Here is a 20,316-nt window from a genome sequence, read left to right as displayed (position 1 = left end):
AAATTCGAATATATTTTAAGTAAAACATTATAATAATGCCCAAATTTCATAGGGTTCCTAAACACTGGCTGCCTATTCATTATGTACAATTTTTTCCATAGCCTTTTATCTTATTCCCATGCCTTACCTGGCCCATCATATAATCATACAAAGGAATCTAGGACAAAGTAAAAGAATATTGTCATAAATGAGCGACCGTTGACCATTTAGCTTCAGATGGATAGAAGGGATGAATGAATGAATAAATCAGGGAACAATGAGATTTCCATAGCAGAGGAGGAGGAGGGCATGGCTGTCTGATATATAATACATGTAGCTAGTCATTTATTTATTACCACAGAATGAGAGCCTCCTCTTCTTGGATTAAATTGCAATTTGTTGTCAGGAAGCATGTAATGAATACATATCAGATGCACACCCTCTCTCCCTCTTTTTATTCTATCACACTTTCTTTGCCCGTCTCTCCCTCTCTCTTCCATGTCTTTGATTTTTTTTTTGTCTTTCTGACTCTACATCCTGTCATTCCCTCTCTGGATATCTGATGTTATGTCCTACTGAAGTGACATATTCAGTTGTGCTGTATAATGTGCTTCTTTATATGTGCATGTGTAGGCTATGTGCACATGCACATTTTCTGATGTTTAGAGTATGTAATATGTGTACTTTGTTGTGTGTGCGTCCAGTTACTTTATTGCTACTTGTCTCAGACAACTTTTATGTGTTGTGGAAAACAGTTTGCAAACTTGTCCATCTGCTTTGACTCTGCATTTTATGGTCTCTCTCACCTTATGATAGGCCTCTGTGGGGATGTCCTCATTTGCAGACTGTAGTAGAGTGGGCCTGGTGCATTAGAGTTGACAGGGGCGGACCAGGACACGTTCAGACTGGCATTAGTTGCATGGGCTAGAGCTGGAGGTGACAATCCATCAGGGGCTAAGAGGGAAGAAAGTATGTTGAGAAGAAGACAAGAAAGAGGAGCAGGGGAGTACAAAAATATGGAGGAAGTCAGTTGGTGAAATGAAAAAATTAGACATTTAGAGACTAAGAAAAAAAAAAAATATATATATAAAAAGGTATGTCCATTTCATCTAACTGATCAACTTCACTGTAACGCAATGACACCTCTCACAGTGTGGAGTATAAAAAGCATAACCAGATATACTTATCACTCTCACATTCACACAAATACACACACTGCATTAAATCCACAAAGTCTACGTCTGCTTAGCTCAGTGTGACAGTAAAGTCTTACTGTTGGAAAAATCAGTAAACAAGCCAGAATCAATATGAGAGCTGAACAGAAACAGAACATTTGTGCAAAGACAGAATAAAATAAGATAAGCTGCAAACAACAAGTACATGATGAAAATCAGAGTGACTGCACTGTTGACTATGTGAAATAAGAGCAGGCCCTCCGATGTATAAAGTGACCCTTCAATCAAAAATTGTGCGATGTCCACTTCAACAAGACTGATTGCTGAAGACATCTTATTCTAAAGATGGCTGTTACAACTGCACACAGGCATACACGATGTGTGAGAAAAGCCTAAAATAACACTTTCAATGTGGATTCAGAATAATTTAGTGGTGGTCCATCAACATAACTCAACCCTCTAGTATACATTCATTATCTTAATGCATATACAAAGCACATAGATTTTAAAAACATGGCACAAAAGCCCTTTTTAAAAACAAAAAACAAAACAACTAAAGAATCACCATGTATGTGTGTCAGTTGTGACTTGTCCATTTTTTAAAGGCTTATTTGTGGCTATGTTTGCAATTGTGTCACTATCCTTATCCAGTTCTCACTCACAAGATTTACTAAGTCCTTAGAGGAAAGGAGACAGAAAACAAAATATGAGTGTAACACAACAGATATCACAGGATTACCTTAATTGGCTATTTAATATCAACTTTGGCCTTTATTTCTAATCAGTTTTTATAAACCATATATATTCTGTACCACCAGTCTTAGTCGACCTCTCCTACAACTGTGCAAACAATCACCTGCGCTTGACTTAATGACTGCTTCTCGTAGGCTGTCTGCTCTCCATTTCAAACCAGACCAAATTAGCTGCTCTTATCTTACCCGTGTTTATGAAAAAACACGTCTTCATTTTAGATCAACAGTAGTTGGGTAAAAGCCTGCTGAGTTTCAAGAGGCAGCATTATAAGCAAATTAGGATTGGTCAAGTGAACGTCCTGTCACTCGAAAGGCGCCACAATGCTATCAGAATGGACTGAGCAGTCGATTAGTAGGAAAATACATGGAAAGCGTGGAAATGGAGATCCTGCTCTTTTACAGTCAAACAAGCATTTAACAAATTATTGAATCGATACGATACACCTGCACTTAGATTTAGATTAAAATGATCCTCTGATTTGCATTCAGAGATTCAGTGGATTTTTTAATGACCCAGTTCATTCCTTGAGTGTGTGTACTTAGCTAATTCATCAAAAGATGATTCCTGCTTCTCTGACATACACACACACACACACACACATACGTACAGATATGCACACGCAAAACACACTGTTGGTGAGCCTGTGTCTCTCTCATGCTGTGTTAGTAGGTACAATATCAGAGGTGTCACTAATCGTTTTAAACTATGCACTTTTATGTTCACTTCTCTCTCTCTGCTCTCCTCCTCCTCAGCTCCTCTGTCTCTTGCTCCGCTATCTTCTCTCTGTTCTTTCATAGAACAAGGACGCATCAAGACAGTTTGCCTTATAGAAGTCTAAAGAGATGCCAGAGGCATAGAGGTAGAAAGAGAGATAGAAAGAGAGGAAACGTCTGGTATTTAAAATTTATACTTTCTTATGCCTTTGTTTTGAACTTGAACAGGAGAACTTTCCTAAGTCTGTCTTTTGTTGTTGTCTCACTAAGACATGGGTGTGGTATGTGCAAGGGTGTACATATTCAACCCTTTTGATAACATTAGCTAAAGTGGTAAAATGTGTGTTTATAGGTGTGTGTGTGTGTTTGTATGTGTGTGTGCATGTTACAATTATCTCCAGACTGCTCTGATCAGCTTTGACATTTATCAGTATGCACAATCAGTCTCTATTCTACACGATTACAAATACGAACACACACACACACACACAAAGGCTGTGTAAATCAGAAATATGTTTTCACACCATTAAGTCAAGTCAATGATGTGTATGTCGACTCCAGTGAATAATTGTTTTTTTTTTCCTTTGCAGAGCAAGCTATAAAAATAAACCTTTCCAGTTCACAAGAACAGCAATTAAAATCAAAGTAATCTTAAAAATATTGCCACAGTTCATGTTTTGTGTGTGGCATGAGAAACAAATCTACTAGAACAGTCATTTAATTAAGACCTTAGAAAAATTTCAATACCACAGTCATACTATTATCATCATTTTTTTTTCTAAGGATTTTAATTTTAATTTATTGTAGATCAACTGTGACTTAAATTAAAGGATTAAATAATTTCAAAATGCAAAAAATGAGGAAAAAAACATATAGCATTATTAAGAAAATAAATAATATTTAATAATTTGGTAAAAATAGCAGGGATGTTGAAAGCAATGGGAAAACTGCACCTATGAGAATCTACCTTTGATAGTTTCAGCCTTTTTTAAATAGACAATACAGACAGTGGGCAGGAAAGCAGGGAGAGAGTAGGGACAATGATACTCAGTTAATGGTCTGAAGTGGACTCAAACTCAGGCAGTTCAAGTCTCTAAACCAGGGGTGGGGAATTCCAGGTCTCAAGGGCCGGTGTCCTGCAGGTTTTAGACTTGATCCAACACAGCTGATTTAAATGGCTGCATTTCCTCTTCAACATGTCTTGAAGTTCTCCAGAGGTTTGGTAATGAACTAATCATTTGATTCTTGTGTGTTGACCCAGGGTGATATCTAAAACCTGCAGGACACTGGCCCTTGAGGCCTGGAGTTCCCTCACCCCTGCTCTGAACTATACCTCACCAGGCAGTGGCATTTTGCTATACGAGTTTCTTGCTCAAAGGAGTGACACAGTTCCTTGGTGCCCCTGCTTAAGTTTGCTGATCTAGCATAGCATAGCAAGTTCAGTTTTTTTGTGTAACCAGCTAAGAGCAGGCAGGAACAATCAGTTTACTCAAGAACGATGTAAGCAATGAAGAGCACCTGTTGGATAAATAAACCTTTAGAGCCTTGCAATGCTTTCTTTTGGTGGATGATTATGATATTTGAAACTATGACACAGTGAAAACATTATGCAGTTCTAGTAATGATCAAATTAATAATGGTAAGAAAGTCTTTGGAGTGTGAGTACCTGCTGGCAGTGTAGTAACACTGAGTGGCAGGCTCTCAATACAACCCTGTGTATTACAGCCTCTGATCCAGAAGCTGTAGCTTGTGTAAGGCTGCAGGTCAGTCACAGACAACCAGGCACCTGGTGCTGTACCTCCATCCAATGCACCATCACCATCTAAGAGACAGAGAAAGAAAGACATGTAAGGTCTTAGGCCAAGCAATGTATAGCTAAAGATAATGAAAAACAGTGAGTTTTTTTTATTAGTGTTACCACTCTAAAGGCAGAAAAGTGACTTGTAAGAGATGCATAAAAAAAGAAAGAAAAAGGAAAGAGGAACGAGAGAGAGGTCGTGAGAGAGAAAAACCCCCACTGAGATTAACTTGAGAGTAATCGAAAGAGAGAGGTCTCCATATTGAGGTTATGCAAGGATAGTCAAAGAAAAGGGATCAGAAAATTATAGTAAGCAAGCCTATTCAATATATTTATACAGACACACCCACACCACGTAATTCCGTGTGGATTGATGAAGGCCGTTTGCATCAAAGAAACAGGAGGTTATGGGCAACTAGAGCGAAACACTGTCTCTCTTTTCCTTCCACACTGCTTCTATCCTTCTCTCCACTCATCCGTTGGGTTCTCTGTGAGGCATAGATCAAAGTGCCTGACAGTGAGTGTGTATGACAGGGAGAGACTTTGTGAATATGCGTAACTGAAAAAATGAGAGTATGCGTGTTCTCCTTTCTCGCCATGTCCAGTCTATCTGTTGCTTTTGTTGTCTCCCCGCGGTATTGCTGCTCCTCATATCTTACATTGTTTTTACTGTCTTTTCTAATCCCTCTATGGAAATATGAGCTTCTCATCTCCTTTTTTTCTTTATACTATTATTGAATTGCAACTTGACTTTGTTCCTCCTCCTATCTTCATACCACTTTTATAGTCTATACTCTCATGTCATTTCCTCTCAAATCATTGACACAATATCAAAAAGAAACAACAACTTGCCATTTCTATGCTACTGTATACTGATTACTTCTTGATTACTTCCCCATTACATGGCTGACTTTCAGTGCAAGCTGACTTTGTGAGTGAGAAGTGTGATTATGTATTCCAATTTGCATTTGTACTGACATGTCCATTGGTATCTATGGACATGTAAGGGTCTTGATAAAAAGGCTTTACGTCTCTGTAAAGCCTTTTTGACCCTACCCCACCCCTCCAAAAACATTTGACAGTCTCAAAATTAGTAATAATAATAATAATAAACAATACTGATTCCATCAGAAAAGTGCAGATATGTCTACACAATAGGCAGAGTCTCAAGCAAAACAGATATGTTACTATCTATATGTTACTTTTTACCCCGGTAAGAATGACTGTGTATTATTAACATATCCATGCTTCATTCAGAAAATGAGGCTTTCACATTTTACAACTTCCACAGTTGTGATGTGACTGTTTTACAGATAAAGTTGGGTTTGTTGCTTGGCGAATACTATATGAGAACTGTGCATGTGTAAAGATAAAGATGTAGCTTTTCGCTGTTACCTTTGCTTTTGTAGTATATTGTGTAGCTAAGGTTCCCATTCGCTCTAGGAGGGGCTGTCCAGTGTGCTCTGAGAGATCTTGAACTCTGATTGGCCAGCTCCAACAGTATAGGACCTTCTGGGGCCATCTCTAATGTACGCACATCCACCTTAGAAGAACACAGATATCAAAATCCATAGAAGAATACAGATATGTAGCATTTTTATCATAGCTCCACTAACACTCATTCATCCAACAGCTATTGGAGAAATACAAAAAACTGAAAATAATGCCTCTCTCAGTCTGATACAACCTGTCTGAAATGTTAAAACTAAGCATTTTCAGATGAAACCACTCTACACAAGTGGCCGGCATTATCTCTGCCACCATTTTTCCGTCCTCTTTCATCATTACAGTCTTCTTCTGTCTCATTTCTTCCTGTCTGACTCTCCTCTGCTGCCTTCGATTCCCTTCCACCTCATCTCTGACTTTGCTCTGGCCATTTACTCTTTCCTCATCATTTACTCTTTTTGCCTGAAATTCCCTTCTTCTCCGACTCCTTTTCTCCTTTTCCTGCCCATCCTATCACCTCTTCCTCTTCTCCACTTCATCCTGTTTCACCCTCCTTCACCTGCCCACCCTCCTCTTCTCTTTTTCTGCTAGGTCAGCAGTTCTCCTGGTGTTTGACTAAACATGGCATCTGTATTGGAAAAATGCCCCAAAATATGGCCTGTTGTCAGAGGCGTCGTTGAAAATGAAGTGGCATTTCCTACCAAATGTCACCGTGGCCACGCCAACCCTCGTTATTGAGCCGAGAGAATCGATCACCTTTATGACTCCCAATGACACACACGTACACACACGTACACACAGACACACGTGTGTGCAGGCATTGCCACATATGATTTTGTGCATTAGTTACAGCGCTAATGAAACTCATGAAAATAATGCATGCATAATTTTATAAAACTTTTGCTACGCTAAATTTGACGGGTGTATTTGACAAAAATGTAATGTTGTGTTTTGTGTTTCATACTTTTGGTAGAAACTAGAATTCATGAAAAATACTCCATTCATGGTCCCCGTGGTACTCACCAGTTTTTAGTTGTTTCTTGTTTTATTTTCTGCTTGTGCCTTCTGTGTTCAACTGTCTCTATCATCTTAATTAGTATTCATATTTCAGTGTTTCAGCGATAGTTGTTGGAGGTTTTACTTTAAAGTTCAGTTTTCTCATGTTTCTAGCTGTGGTTACTTCCTGCTTTTGTTTCTGCTTCTTACCCACATAATTGATTCCAGCTCTCATCACCAATCTCCCCTGTGTGTCTATATACAGTCCTGTTGTTCCCTTTTTCTTAGTCAGATCATTAGATCCGGTCAGTTTTGCCTACTTCCATATCCTGGATATAAATCTTTCTCAAGTATCTCTTAAAAATAAGTTCAACAGCCAATATTCGGTCAGTAACACCAACAACACAATTATTTATAAGGCATTACTATATGACAAAGCATCTTACAGTTTGTTATACTATGCTACATGCTATAACACAGACTGACTGACCATCGGTCCCTTGCCACAGCCCCGTGCTGTGCAGGCCTGCAGCCTGAGTACATGCCGGCTCCAAGGAGAGAGTCCCTCCACCAAGAAGAACCTCTGGGAGGAACTGGTGTTTAAAATGAGAACTCCATCCAGCCAGAGACCGTAGCTAGTTATAATACCTGGGAAAAGAACACATCTGATTAGAACATGACAGAATAAAAATTAAAATAACAGGGAAAGAATACCCCAGGCAACAATAGAACTGACATTTCTTAACAATCCTTAGTATTTATTACAATAAAAGAAGTCTATTGAACATGGAATTCCCGCCCCCTGTCACATTCTGCTCACATCCCCTGCCCTGAATAACCTCTGACCAAGAGCAACGATTTAGACAGTGATGTTAAGTATCACAACTAATCATAACCATTACAAGCCTTCATCGAGATAATTTCCTGTAGGTTTTCAGAAGATAGTTATACTGAGATAGTTTTACACTCTGTTTGGATTGGTCACTCATATGTAATACTACTGCATCCATAGTGTGAGGCATTACAATTATAAAGAGAGCTTTACTATGACGGGATGCAGTCTGGGTCACTGGATTACAATGCAAATGAAAACTGACTTAGGGGCTGCAGACCTGCCAGTCAGGTAGAGTGATCCAATGATAGAAACAGCACTGAAATGACAAATGTAACCATAAGTGTTAGGAGGATAAAAGCCTTAAGAAGGACAGTTGTACTACGATGAACGGGCGCACACACACACACAAATAAGGGTGCAAATAGGTGTGCACACTCTAACCTGCACACGGACAAACTGCACATATGTAGTTTGTACACACGTATCCATACCCACACACACCAGCACAATCATTACATTACATTACATCCACCTAATAAAAAAATGAAACAGTAAGGTGCCAAATGTGCTTTTCCTTAATAAAAATGCATACAGGGGGCTCAAAAGATCAGCGCTAAGAACTAAGAGTCTATTCTGCTTTAATCATGTGTGGGTTTTATTATTGCTCAATAGAGATATACACACCTATCAGGAAAACGAAGACACGAAAAAACCCACAGACACAAGCTACATCTGGGGAGCTCTTAATGTGGCCAATCACATGCGTGTGAGAGCGTGTGCATATGTGCGCGGACATCTGTATGTGCTTGTGTGTGTGAATAAGCCCATATCAGTATAGGCTGTAATAAAGACAGGTTGGGAAATGAAGCAGCGAATGCATAACAGGCTTATTTCCCCTCTTTGTCTGCGTGTTGCCCCGACCTAATCCCCGAGAGGATTATCCCCCACAAATCCCTGCGGAATTGGGGAGAAGGGGGGAGAAAGAGCGAGAGGAAGGAAGAGAGAAAGAGAAAATAACATAGGATCTAGGTCTTCTGGAACCCATCACCATCATCATCGTGGTTGTTGCCATCCATTTGTATAAAAAAAAGGAGTCAGTGAGGAAAAACGTACTGAGCTCTTCTTCTTTTCTGAGCAAAAATTAAAGCTTTTTAAGCACGAGATAATCGGGTAATCATGATTAAGTGTTTCCCTTGTTATAAATTTCTGTCATCAACTGAGAAAAGCTTTAAGTAATTTATCCAGGCTAATATGCTCACACATCACAGGGTTTATGGTGCAAAATGCACTCGTGTGGCATTAAGCGTAAAACACACACGATTCACATTCCACACACACACATTGTGGAATTACACATACTTTAACGAGCATGACAGTAACATTTGATAATATGTGGTAGTGTGTGTGGTATGTCAAGAGACTGTGAAATGGGAGGGGATCAAGGGGTTTTCTTCGCTTAATTAATTTGGTTTCATGAGATATACTATTTGTTGATATAATCCTTGAGATTATCGAAAAATACATCATTTTCAGTGCACCATGTCATACATAATGTTACTTAAACTTACTGTATTTTCACGGCTATTTAACTACTTACCTTTAAGAGTTGTATTAAAACACATGAGTTCATTTCAAAGCAAACATCTGCTGACTTGACATATATGTATTCAGAAATCAAGATAAACTGTTTAAAAAAGTGGGGCCAATGTCTTTTACAGTAACTACTAACGCATTTCACGTCTTTGGGAGTATTTCTGTGCTTTTATCACAGACAGCGTTTTAGCTTATGCTGATTAATGTGTATTTTCATTGGAACACACAACAACAATTAGCAGGCCATGGACGATATCGGGAAAAAGTAAAAGGGATGCAACACAGCTGCGTTAACAGTTCACAAGAGGGAATGCAGACGTTACTTCTTAACCTCTGCAAACTGGGATGCCCCATGTTTCTTTTCTACCTACAGGTGAATTTTGCATTCTGTCCTTAGACTGAAGACATACATGCACTGATTTTTGATTTATAGGATGTGGGACGATGAAAACAGAATTAAATTTTTTAAACATTTAAAAAAAAAAGAAAGAAATACAAATCCATATCTATTATTTCCCTTTCAGAAGATTATATCAGTCTTTTGCAAATTTTGATTACGAGTACTTCAGAGAGAATCACACTAATAGAATACGGATCACTCATTGCCTTCTCTAAATAAACCACAGAGCTTATGTAGTTACGCTGTGCAGTACAGGAACTCCTTTTTTGATCACTTTAACTCCTTAAATTTTGTTTTAAATAGACACCTTAGACTCTTAAAATACACTTTTCCCCCAGATTTTAACTGGGGACAGGTGAAGAAGACAAAGGTGAGAAGAGGAGAGAGTAGAGGAGTAGAGAAAACTGAGAGAGAAAGGCAATCACAGCGAGTCTACGCTCTTTCAGCCTGCAGTTCTCTCTTTAGTCAAAAGGGAGCACTTTTCATCCACTTAAAGGAGCTTGGTGAAGCGCTGTCCTCTCCCTCTCGGTCTCTATTAGTCTCGATCTCAAATTGTTTGTTCTCTCACCCTGTCTCTGTCTCTTTCTCTTTTCGTTATGAGTTCTTTGTGCTCTCTCTTTTTAGTTCCTCTTTCTGTTTTCCTCTTCTTCTTCTCTACTCCTGCAGACTCATCTGATTCCTCTCACTCACATGTAAATGATCTTCTGTTTCACGGTAACAGGAACAGCATCCTTGAAACACGGACAAACCTTTATATCTGTATTTATGTCATAGACACAGGGTTATGGTAAATAGCATCACCTTTTAATCAGTTCTTCAGGTCAATTAATATCACATGCTGTTATCATCATGACATTCTTCTTCTTCTTCCTCCACTTCATTCAATGCTCATGTTATTCTTGATAAGAATTTATTTTAAAAAAAACCAATGGTTTTGTATTTTTGTGTAGGTGTGTACCCTCTCACCATTCGGAGTGTCAGGGGGAGTCCAGGTGACATTGAGCGCATTGGGGGACAAAGGAGTGACCAGTGGTGCAGGGACATTTTCGGGGGTGCTCTCTTCAGTCTGAGCCTGGCTTGGTGGACTTAAAGTACATCCACCTCCTGTACAAGCCTGCCATGCACACACACATGCACGCACATACACATGCACACACATAAACAATAACATAAGAATGAATATGATACAAACGAACAAATTGAAAGTCAAAATTAAGGCGCAATGGACTTACAGCTACTGTGATGGTGTAAAGAGTTCCAGGGGTTAGGTTGCGGAGCGTGTAGTCTTCAAAAACTTCAGAGCTGTTATAGGCTAGCACACGCTCTGCACTGTCATGAGACAGGAAGATCAAATAAAACTCCAAAACACCATTTATCTGAGAGGGATGTGACCACCTAGAAATGAAGAGAAAAATAAACATAAAATAAATTCAACCTTTCACTTTTCTGCTTTTCAAAAATCCTAGTGTGAAAACTTTACTGTAGCCCAGTGGGAAACACTTTTAATATGACTATACTTATAATTCAGTCAGTGCCCAGTTATTTCCTACTAATCATTTACTTATGTTTTTTTCCCTATTTACCTAAAATCTAATATAGTTTAGGACTTTATACAACAGAAAAAAAAAAACTGTAGACTTAGTTGCATCACTTCTCTGCTTAACGGTTTTTTTTCATCGTGTTGCAAAAACCTGGTACTTTAAATATATAGAAGTATTGGTTTTTGTTAACATTTGATCAAAACATTTTACATTTTGGTTTTCACAAATTGATGCATGCTCAATCATCCAGGTAAGTAAATGTCCAAAACCTGATTCTGTTTGCTAAGAAAACGCTACGTCCAGATGAACAGAATCAACTTTTAGAGTTTTTCACAAATGAAACTAAACTGCAACCCTCCCACTTTAGTGCCTAGTAACAAACATCAAACATGAAGATCAAGGACGTCTTGAATCGTCTTGACTGTCTGTTAGTATCTAATAATGCCTGTTTTTAAAAAAATAAATACTAGTATTTGATTTGTAAACTCGTATAAATATATGTTTGGCATTTTTTTATGTTGATGGTCAGGATAGTAAGAGACAAGAAAGGAAGGAGAGAGTGGGGGTAATAGCACATGGGTAACATCCTGGGGAGGACTTGAACACAGGCCCCTGCAGTAAGGCTTTGTCATGTGGCTTGCCTGCTCGACCAGGTGAGCAATGCCAAACTTTATGAATGCATTACCATTAACTGCAAAGGTCTGCACAACGCTTGAATTAAAACATCAAGATTAAAATAAGACGCAAAAAAGGAGTGAAATGTGTGTGTGTCTGTGGCAGTCCGGACTGAAACAGACTGCTCTGAGTATCTGCATGTCAGTGTCCGCCTTCATCACCATGTTTCTTCTGTCAGCTGAAGTAAACACAGTGCAGTCTTAGGCTTCCTTACATGTGCACAGAGGCACACACACACACATACAGCACACTGTGCACACAGTTTCCTTCAACAGTCAGGCTGAGGTGTCTCCTTTTCTATATTTAGAGCAGGAAGGTCATCCCCAGCAAAGAGGAGAAAAAAGACCAGAAATGGCATTAGGAAATCCAGACATGTCAACTATCTAGCGCTGTTATAAAAAGGGGGCCAATGTGAAAGAGCACGACTCAGGAAAATATTAGGGGTGCAACGATACAACAAAATTCACGGTTCGGTTCGGTTCGATACTTTGGTGTCACGGTTCGATATTTTTTCGATACAAAAAAAATGTTCATGCCTTTTTATTAATTTGTCATTTATTAAATTTTCACGGCACATTCTGCACCACATCTCTGTGCGTTCATCATTTGTTTGAAGCCAGCTCACCTCCTGCAACCACTTTTCCGAGAATACGCGCTTCTTTTGTGGTTCGGACTCCTTCTGACATTTCTTTGGAGGTGGAGGAACATCACAGTAATTGCTTAAAGGAGCTTCTTCGACATCTTTAAGAGTTCTAAACAAATGTCTGTCCTCTTCCTGAAAATCTTATGTACGCAAACACGCGTTGCAACTTCTTATCTTGTGCGGGTTTTTATTTTGACAGTGAATGCGCACCTGCAGACCACTTATGTGCAGCCCTGGTTATTTAGCTCGTCATATTGCAGCCACAGAAATTCTTTTGTCCATGAAACCATAAAGCTGCACTTTCTTTTTGCCTTATAGTCTGATTTGTCATAACCTTTCCGTTTTGTCACTTCTTCACCCTGACCTGTCTTATTTGGCTCAGCAGAACTAAAATATATATCCTGCTGCTTTTACACACGCACTAACATAACGCTCAGCGATTCTCTGCGCGATCAACCTCTCACATGTTTAAGCTGCAGGAGATTTCACTTGTCATGTTTGCATAGTAAGCTAACGATTGATAAGACGATGTCAGAGGAATTGGTGCGCAAATTATCATCACTCACCAATCAGTGCTGTCGCTCTCTATACACAGTTCACGCGATTGCAAAGTGAAAGCAAAAAACAAGCGCAAATTCAAACGCGATTTCAGTATGTCACATATTGACAGTGGCCGATGCCAATGACATAATTACCCAGCTGCATTTCCGAAAGAATGCAAAAGCATTGACATATATTTTTCCTTCCTACGATAGGCCGACGGGCAGGGCAGAGATAGATTTTGGTAGCCCGACTGGAAAAAAGCCCCAGGACGTCGGGCTAGCGATTTTGCGAGCCCTGTATCTGATTGAGGAATCACTCATCTTTGGAAAAGAGAGTTTATTATGGAGAAATGTCTCTTTCCAAAATAAAAGCTATACTATACGCTTCTTCTGGGCTATATTCTCAGCAGCATATTAAACATATCAGGTCCCCATAAGGAGAATCATGTGCTAACGGCTGTCTAAATGACTCGGGTAAAGTTTGTAGCATGCGTGCTTGTTTTTGTCTGCTTCCACTTGTCTTTGCACTAGGATGATGTCAGAGTAAATGTGCAGTCATATTGGTTGTGTTCCCACTAGTGCTGTCAGCGTTAATCTGAAATGACGTTAAGGTCACAACACGGCAAATCTCCGTTAACGAGCTACCACGGATCGCCTCATGAGTGGGGCTGGAAGACGTCAACACATTAACGAGCTAACTGCGCTAACACACTAGTTCCCACCAATTGAGCATTGCTGGCACATCCAACATACTGTTTTACTTTTGTCCATGACACGCTTACCTTCAGGGTCATACGTCACATGAAAACCAAAATAGTTCCAAACGCCAGATCTGAATGAGGGTGGGGGAGGTTCAATTTGCCATGTTGCAACGAGCTTAACTTCTGTCTAGGTAGCTTGCCCTGCGCTCAGTGAATCTGTGTTCGACTACTCCGCCTAGGCTGCACTGTCGAGCGCAGATCCACTGAGCGCTCAACACAGACAGCATCGTCAGAAGGAAAGTTGATAAAATAAATTAAAAATGTTGTATCGTTCGATACATATGCGTACCGAACCGAAAGTACTGTATCGAACGGTTCGATATCGATACGAGTATCGTTGCACCCCTAGAAAATATATTTATATAATTACTGCTGTACTTTTGTTGGTTCTAAGTTTGAATACTAATGACTAAACAGATTTGATGTGGTTGGATTCTGCAACATAAATGAGATGTTCCATCTTTACAATGATTTTGTTCAAAAAAGATAAAATCTTATTTGCCAAAATGGTTTTTTTTGCAAACTCAAATATACTAAATGAAATCTGTTTTAAGCTGGCAGTGAAGTGTGTTCACTAACTATTATACATTTTATAACTAAAAATCCCTCTGATAAGATATTTGATAACTTTTCTAAGATTTTCTGCAGTATGAAGTTAAAAAAAAAAATCATAAAAAAGGAGCACTAAAATACACTTTATAAATTGTCCTGCAATTCTTACAAATCCCTGAAGGCAGTACAACCCACCTGGCATGGTCGCGAGGGGAGGCCATTTTAAAAAGTGATGGATTCCTTTCTTGGGTCCTCCCATTAAAAGCCATTTTTTGAATGACTGATGAGTGTGTGTTAGCACACAATTAGCCACTGTGGCTAATCTATCACATTTATTATAAGATTTATATGCTGTCGATTGGCAGCGTGATATATGTCCACTTTTGAAAAACTGAATCAAAGGGGAATTGTAATAATCTGTATAATAATTCACTATGGTAATTGTTTTAAAAGTGCGTTTTGAAAGTAGTGTGAAAAAGTCAGGTGCCCTCTCAGCATGTTGAATTTAAAAGCAAACATTTGAGATGATGAAGGTTTGAGTTTACTGTTAACCTGCCTTCTGCACTTTTCTTCTCTTGCATATTTCCTTTTGCTCTCTAAATTGTACAAGCAACACAACAACATCAACTACAGAGAATTTTACAGTGGGATCAGACCTTTTTTGGGTCCTCAGAAGGACATCATTACATGTTTTTATGTATCAGCTTCTTCCAATATCAGTACTCATGTGTGTGACCACACTCATCTTTGAACATGCTTATTTTGAGCTTATCTGCATAAACTTTTTGGAACTTATTGGCAATATTTTTTTGCCAAAAGTCTTTCTGGTACTTCATGCTACAGTAGGTGTTTCAAATGCATCAAAACACGCACAGACACATATACACACACACGACAGAAAATGATTCCAATCACAATCTATACATCAATGAATTCACTTCAGATTGTTTCAGAATGTTTTATCAGGTTCTTTTCATTTGTGACCATGTGCATATCTGACAGTATAGGTATTCATATGATCCTATGTCTGCTTGGTTGTGTATGCATGTGTATGAGTCAGGCAGTGTTTGGTGAGGGCAGGATATAAATCTGCTGATACTGTTTTGTTTGCCTCCAGCAGCCTTCTTCAACCTTTCTCACAGTCTCTCACCCTTCTCTTCACCTATCCCATTTTCTTTAAGACATTTTTTCTCTGTATTTTTTTTTAAACAACAACAACAAAAAATTCTTTCATTCTCTTTACTATTTCTTTACATTTTTCCTAGCTATCTTACTTTTCTCACAGACACAATAGAGTAATATTGACTAGGTCTGATCTCTCAACCTTTGCCTATTACCAATGTGCTAACAAGGCAATATACAGCCTTCCCACACCTAGTGAATATGTTGATCAAAAGCATTTTAAAGGCTCAGGAAATGAAACAATACACTCCCCCGCTCTATACAGGAATACTGTGGCGGTCAATGCATTCTGTCAGGTAATTTAATTTTCCTTTTCAACAGTCAACCTGTATAAACTACCTGGACCTGTAGTTTAAACAAGTTCACAGAACATAATATTTTGTAAGAAATCTTTTTGCAATGCATTTTTATTTTAAAAAACAAAAACAATGCTAAACAATCAAATACAAGTATATGATGCCAATTGCACCTCAGTTTACTGACTAGCATGTTTCTCCAGGTTTCTCTGACTTCTTACCCAAGTGCTTCTAGCATTACTGTGGCAGTGGTGTATATTAGCTCGTTGGTTTCAGTGATACCAATTGTGGGGATGGTGCGTAGAGCAGTGTTTACATCTGCAAGCATCTCGTCTGATGATACTCTGTCAATGAGTTGGGGTAGTCATAGATCATTTGGTAGTGTGTCTAACTTGAGTCTGGAAACAATCATCATCAGCTTAGTAGATGCATTTGTCATTGTAAGGGGCTCGTTTAGTTCCACTGTTCTCTTCTACCAAGGTTTGGCTCATCATTTCCACACTGCTCATTATTGTTCCCTTTGTACTCTAGCTGCTTTGACTGCATTGAGCATTAGAAGCTGTAAACCTGAAACTGGAAGAGAGGACCCACCAGACTCCAGGTACAACATTAGGGGTTTCTGATGTGGAAAAAGAGTGCAATCCTAGGAACAGCTAAGATACTGCACAAAACATTCAAACTCTCAGGCCGCTTGTAGAAGATCCAAGCTTGAGGAACACATACATACCACACTCTGGGGGTGACAGCGAGATTAATAAACATTTATATATTTATATAATAAACATTTATATATTTAAATGTTATATATATATATATATATATGAATGTTTATTTATGAGGGATAGCTCAGTAGGTAGAGTGGTGGCCCCATGATCGGAAGGTCGAGGATTCAAATCCACTGAACGGCTACCCTGAAGTACCCCTGAGCAAGGTGCTGTCCCAACACACTGCTCCCCGGGCGCCCAGTGGCTGCCCACTGCTTCACTGAGTGAATGGGTTAAATGCAGAGAGGAATTTCCCCACGGGGATCACGTATAAAATATTATTATTATTATATAAACATATAGTATATCAAACAGAAATTAAAAAAACATTCTGTCTTCAAAACTAGGGCAATTAGTCTCCGTACTATCCAAACACTCACAACCAGTTGTTAGAAGGAGTGTTTATGCAACTCATTGGGAAACATGCTCCTGACCCAGCTTTTTAAAAGGTGTTGCTGGCATCAAAATTAAAATTAGCAGAAAAAGAAATGCAAAATCTAAAAATTTTACTTTGTAATATTTAGCCAGTGTATCAGTAACTTGAGCTCATTCAGCTCATGATCCATAGCAATTCACAGGTTATTGTAATGTGCAAGGTACAGAAAGAAAGACAGAAAGAAGGTTTTTTTTCTTGCCACCGGTTTGCTGCATTGCACAAAATAATGAGAATTACAGTAAATCCATTTGCAAACACTAATATCCTGGACAAATTAATCTCTTTCGCAACCAAACTAAAGTGTTCAGGACTATTATGACTAGAAGTTCAGAAGCAATTAAGGCCACAAAAAGCTTGAAAATATGTGAACCCTTTAGCATGTCATAGCATTGACCATATTAGTGACGTTAACACAATGTTGAAAGGAGGGCTCCAACCAACAACTAGGACCACTGCCTCCATGATCATTACCTGCAAGACCATAATCATCAGCAATAAACAGGATACAAGTGGCATGCAACATATATGGTAAAGAGATATTTCAACATATCGAACAATTTTGAATTTCATAAAATTTGTTGTTTGCCCTTTTGTGCTTACAAAATTTAAAAACATAGAAAATCTTATTTTAACTGCTGCTAAATGGTTTGAATTGAATATTGTTCAGTACATCAGGAGCCAGAATTTGGTGAAACTGTAAGTAGTGGAAGGTATTCTTTGAAAATAGAAAATTACCTGTAAAACAACAAATATGATCTTGACCTTGAGTACAGTTTGGATAAAGACCCATTAAATGATCATTTTAAGTAAGTTTCACCTAATTTGGATCAATATTTTAGGAGGAATAGTGATTCATGTGAACATGAAAAAGTGCTTGTACAATGACAATTGTACACCATGACCTTGAGCACAATTTTGGTTAAAGTCCATTTAAGTAATCTTTGTGTAAGTTTGATGAAACCTATACTCCAGGAAGAGTAGCAATGCTGTGGACAGACAAATGTATGGGCGACACCATAGAACAAGATTTTTCAACTGGATTAACTAAAAATAAATATAAGGCTTAAGTGATTTGCAAATTATAGCATGTTTTACTTTTTTGGGCACAGGACAGCATAATCATGACTAAGGTCAGGGCCCTGCATGCATATGAGTAGTAATGTATTTTTTCTGCAGCGGATAACGCTAATGGCTCACACACTTTCACACACATATACAGAAAAACTGGGAACATTATAAAAAAAAAAGTACAGAGATCTATCTTCCCTTGTCACCTCCCTCTAATGGTGAAAGGTCAAGCGTAGAAGAATATTCTGCATGGTAAACACAACTGCAGAAGGTCACTGACTCGCTCTTGCTTAGTCTCTCTCTGTCCTTGTATACTGCCCAGGCAAAACTTATAAAATACAAATAAAGGTTTTATACATTTTGAATAATTTAAAAATGTGAGTGCACCCTAGTTCTGTGCGTATATATGCTTAGATATTACCATCATATACTAAAACACTTGTGTGTGTGTGTGTGTGTGTGTGTGTGTGTGTGTACTTACTCTACAAAAATAGTTCGAGAGTCTAGCGGGGTAAGAGTTGGTGCTTGCAGAGGTCCAGGAGGAAGCTGTGAAGTCAGCATTGTAACTTGTGAACTGTTGGTGCAACCCACTGAAGTGCATGCACTCAATATCAGGACATGAGTGGTGTATACACCAAGACCTGCAACACAAATGCACACACCCAAAAAGTGAAAGAGAGAAGCGATAGTTCAGTCAAAACGATTAACTAGTGTTGCACCTACAACCATCAATACTCCTCTTCCCTGACTGTATGTTCTTTCTCTTTAAGTATCTTTCTTTGTTTCAAACCTATTCTCCATTTACCATCTTTTGTAATCTCACTCTGTGTTACACATTCAATTCTTCCAAATAATGTATAATTACTATATTCATAATCCTTCCAATCACTGTGAACATCAGACACTGTGCATTATTAACCCAGCAGGGATGATATGTGCTCCCATGCCTTCATTAACCTAGAAAGACACTCATTGCTGGGCAGTAAAGCTGTATAGGATGTGTCCTGTTCATGTGTTTGCATGTATGTTTATGCACATTTCTGCATTCCATGTGTATATGTGTATTGTATTAATGTGTGAGTCTATCTGGCGCATGGCTCAGTTGTGTGACATGTGTTTCATACCTTATTTAGATCTCTTTAGTGAGAGCCTTCAAAGCAAATTGTGTGTATGCACGTGCGCTAATGTTTAGTTTTCTTTGTTTCTCCACTGCTTCATTTTCATGTGTGTGTGTGTTTAGCCGTCTTTTTCAAAGTGCTATTCCCTTGGTGAGGACTCAGACACTCTTCCTGCTTTCAAATGCTAATCCTCCACTCCATTTTGCCTTTCTTCAGTGTTCCCCTTCTCTTTACTCCGAGGCCCCATCCCTCTACAGTCACAGTTACGCTGGAGCACACACACACAACCTCACATGCACTCTCTCCTCTTTACCAGTGATGTTGTGTTGTCTGTTTTTCCCTCTGTAGACCATTTGGTTGTTGTGATAGAGGAGGTACTCTGTAATGCCTCCATTGGGCCTATCAGTGGAACAAAAAAGTGAGATGAAGGTAATATTATTATATTGTGTACACTATACCATATATTGTTTTTGTGCCAAAATCTATGTTGGCTGCACATTTATTCAAGCTGGGGGAAAATATAAGCAATACAGAACCAAATTCTGTTCCTGTTTTACATTACTGTCCATTTACTACTAATTCAGAATGTACTTATTACTTCCTCGCCATTGGTGAAGGTTCTTGAGTTAAATATTAATATGCAGCTTGGAGGTGAGAGAGGACAGGTAAAAACTGTATTTTTTGTTACCTTGCTGGAGGTTCCCAGTTAACATAGAGTGCTGTGGGGGATGAGACTGCAGCTGGAGGAGACACAGCATCGGGAACTGAAGATAGAAGAATAAAATCAAGTTTTTATGTTAACACAAATATAGTGATTGGCATAAGGAATTAGAGTAAATATGAACACGTAGTGTATCTTTTAAGTAACAGTGAAGAAAAACTATGGCAAGCCTTAGTTTTATAGAGGTTATCATTCTATATCATCAAATGTCACCGATAAATAATTCAGTATTTCATATGGTGTTAGACAGTGACATCGCTTTGGATTACTTTTCAAAAGGTTTTCACCAAGAGAGAAAAACGTGAAAATTTTATGATCTCATGTTCACT

At 38.7% G+C, this 20,316-nt stretch overlaps 1 protein-coding gene across 1 annotated transcript in view; it reads right to left on the bottom strand.

The window, feature by feature from the left end:
* Positions 1-20,316, bottom strand: part of ush2a (Usher syndrome 2A (autosomal recessive, mild)) — a 217,576-nt gene that overhangs the window by 92,982 nt on the left and 104,278 nt on the right. The window contains exons 40-48 of the mRNA XM_087834076.1: positions 19,955-20,030; positions 19,580-19,665; positions 18,630-18,789; positions 10,921-11,083; positions 10,655-10,802; positions 7,351-7,508; positions 5,814-5,961; positions 4,287-4,442; positions 786-933 (exon numbers count right to left, since the gene is read on the bottom strand). Of these exons, the coding sequence (XP_087690202.1) occupies positions 786-933; positions 4,287-4,442; positions 5,814-5,961; positions 7,351-7,508; positions 10,655-10,802; positions 10,921-11,083; positions 18,630-18,789; positions 19,580-19,665; positions 19,955-20,030 (1,243 nt within the window). The remainder of the gene's footprint in view (positions 1-785; positions 934-4,286; positions 4,443-5,813; positions 5,962-7,350; positions 7,509-10,654; positions 10,803-10,920; positions 11,084-18,629; positions 18,790-19,579; positions 19,666-19,954; positions 20,031-20,316) is intronic.

This window comes from Neolamprologus brichardi, chromosome 1 (assembly GCF_056152115.1).
Source record: "Neolamprologus brichardi isolate AB-2024 chromosome 1, ASM5615211v1, whole genome shotgun sequence".
Lineage (NCBI taxonomy): Eukaryota > Metazoa > Chordata > Actinopteri > Cichliformes > Cichlidae > Neolamprologus > Neolamprologus brichardi.
Note: the sequence above shows the minus strand (reverse complement) of the source record. Positions and strands in the feature narration are given on the sequence as shown.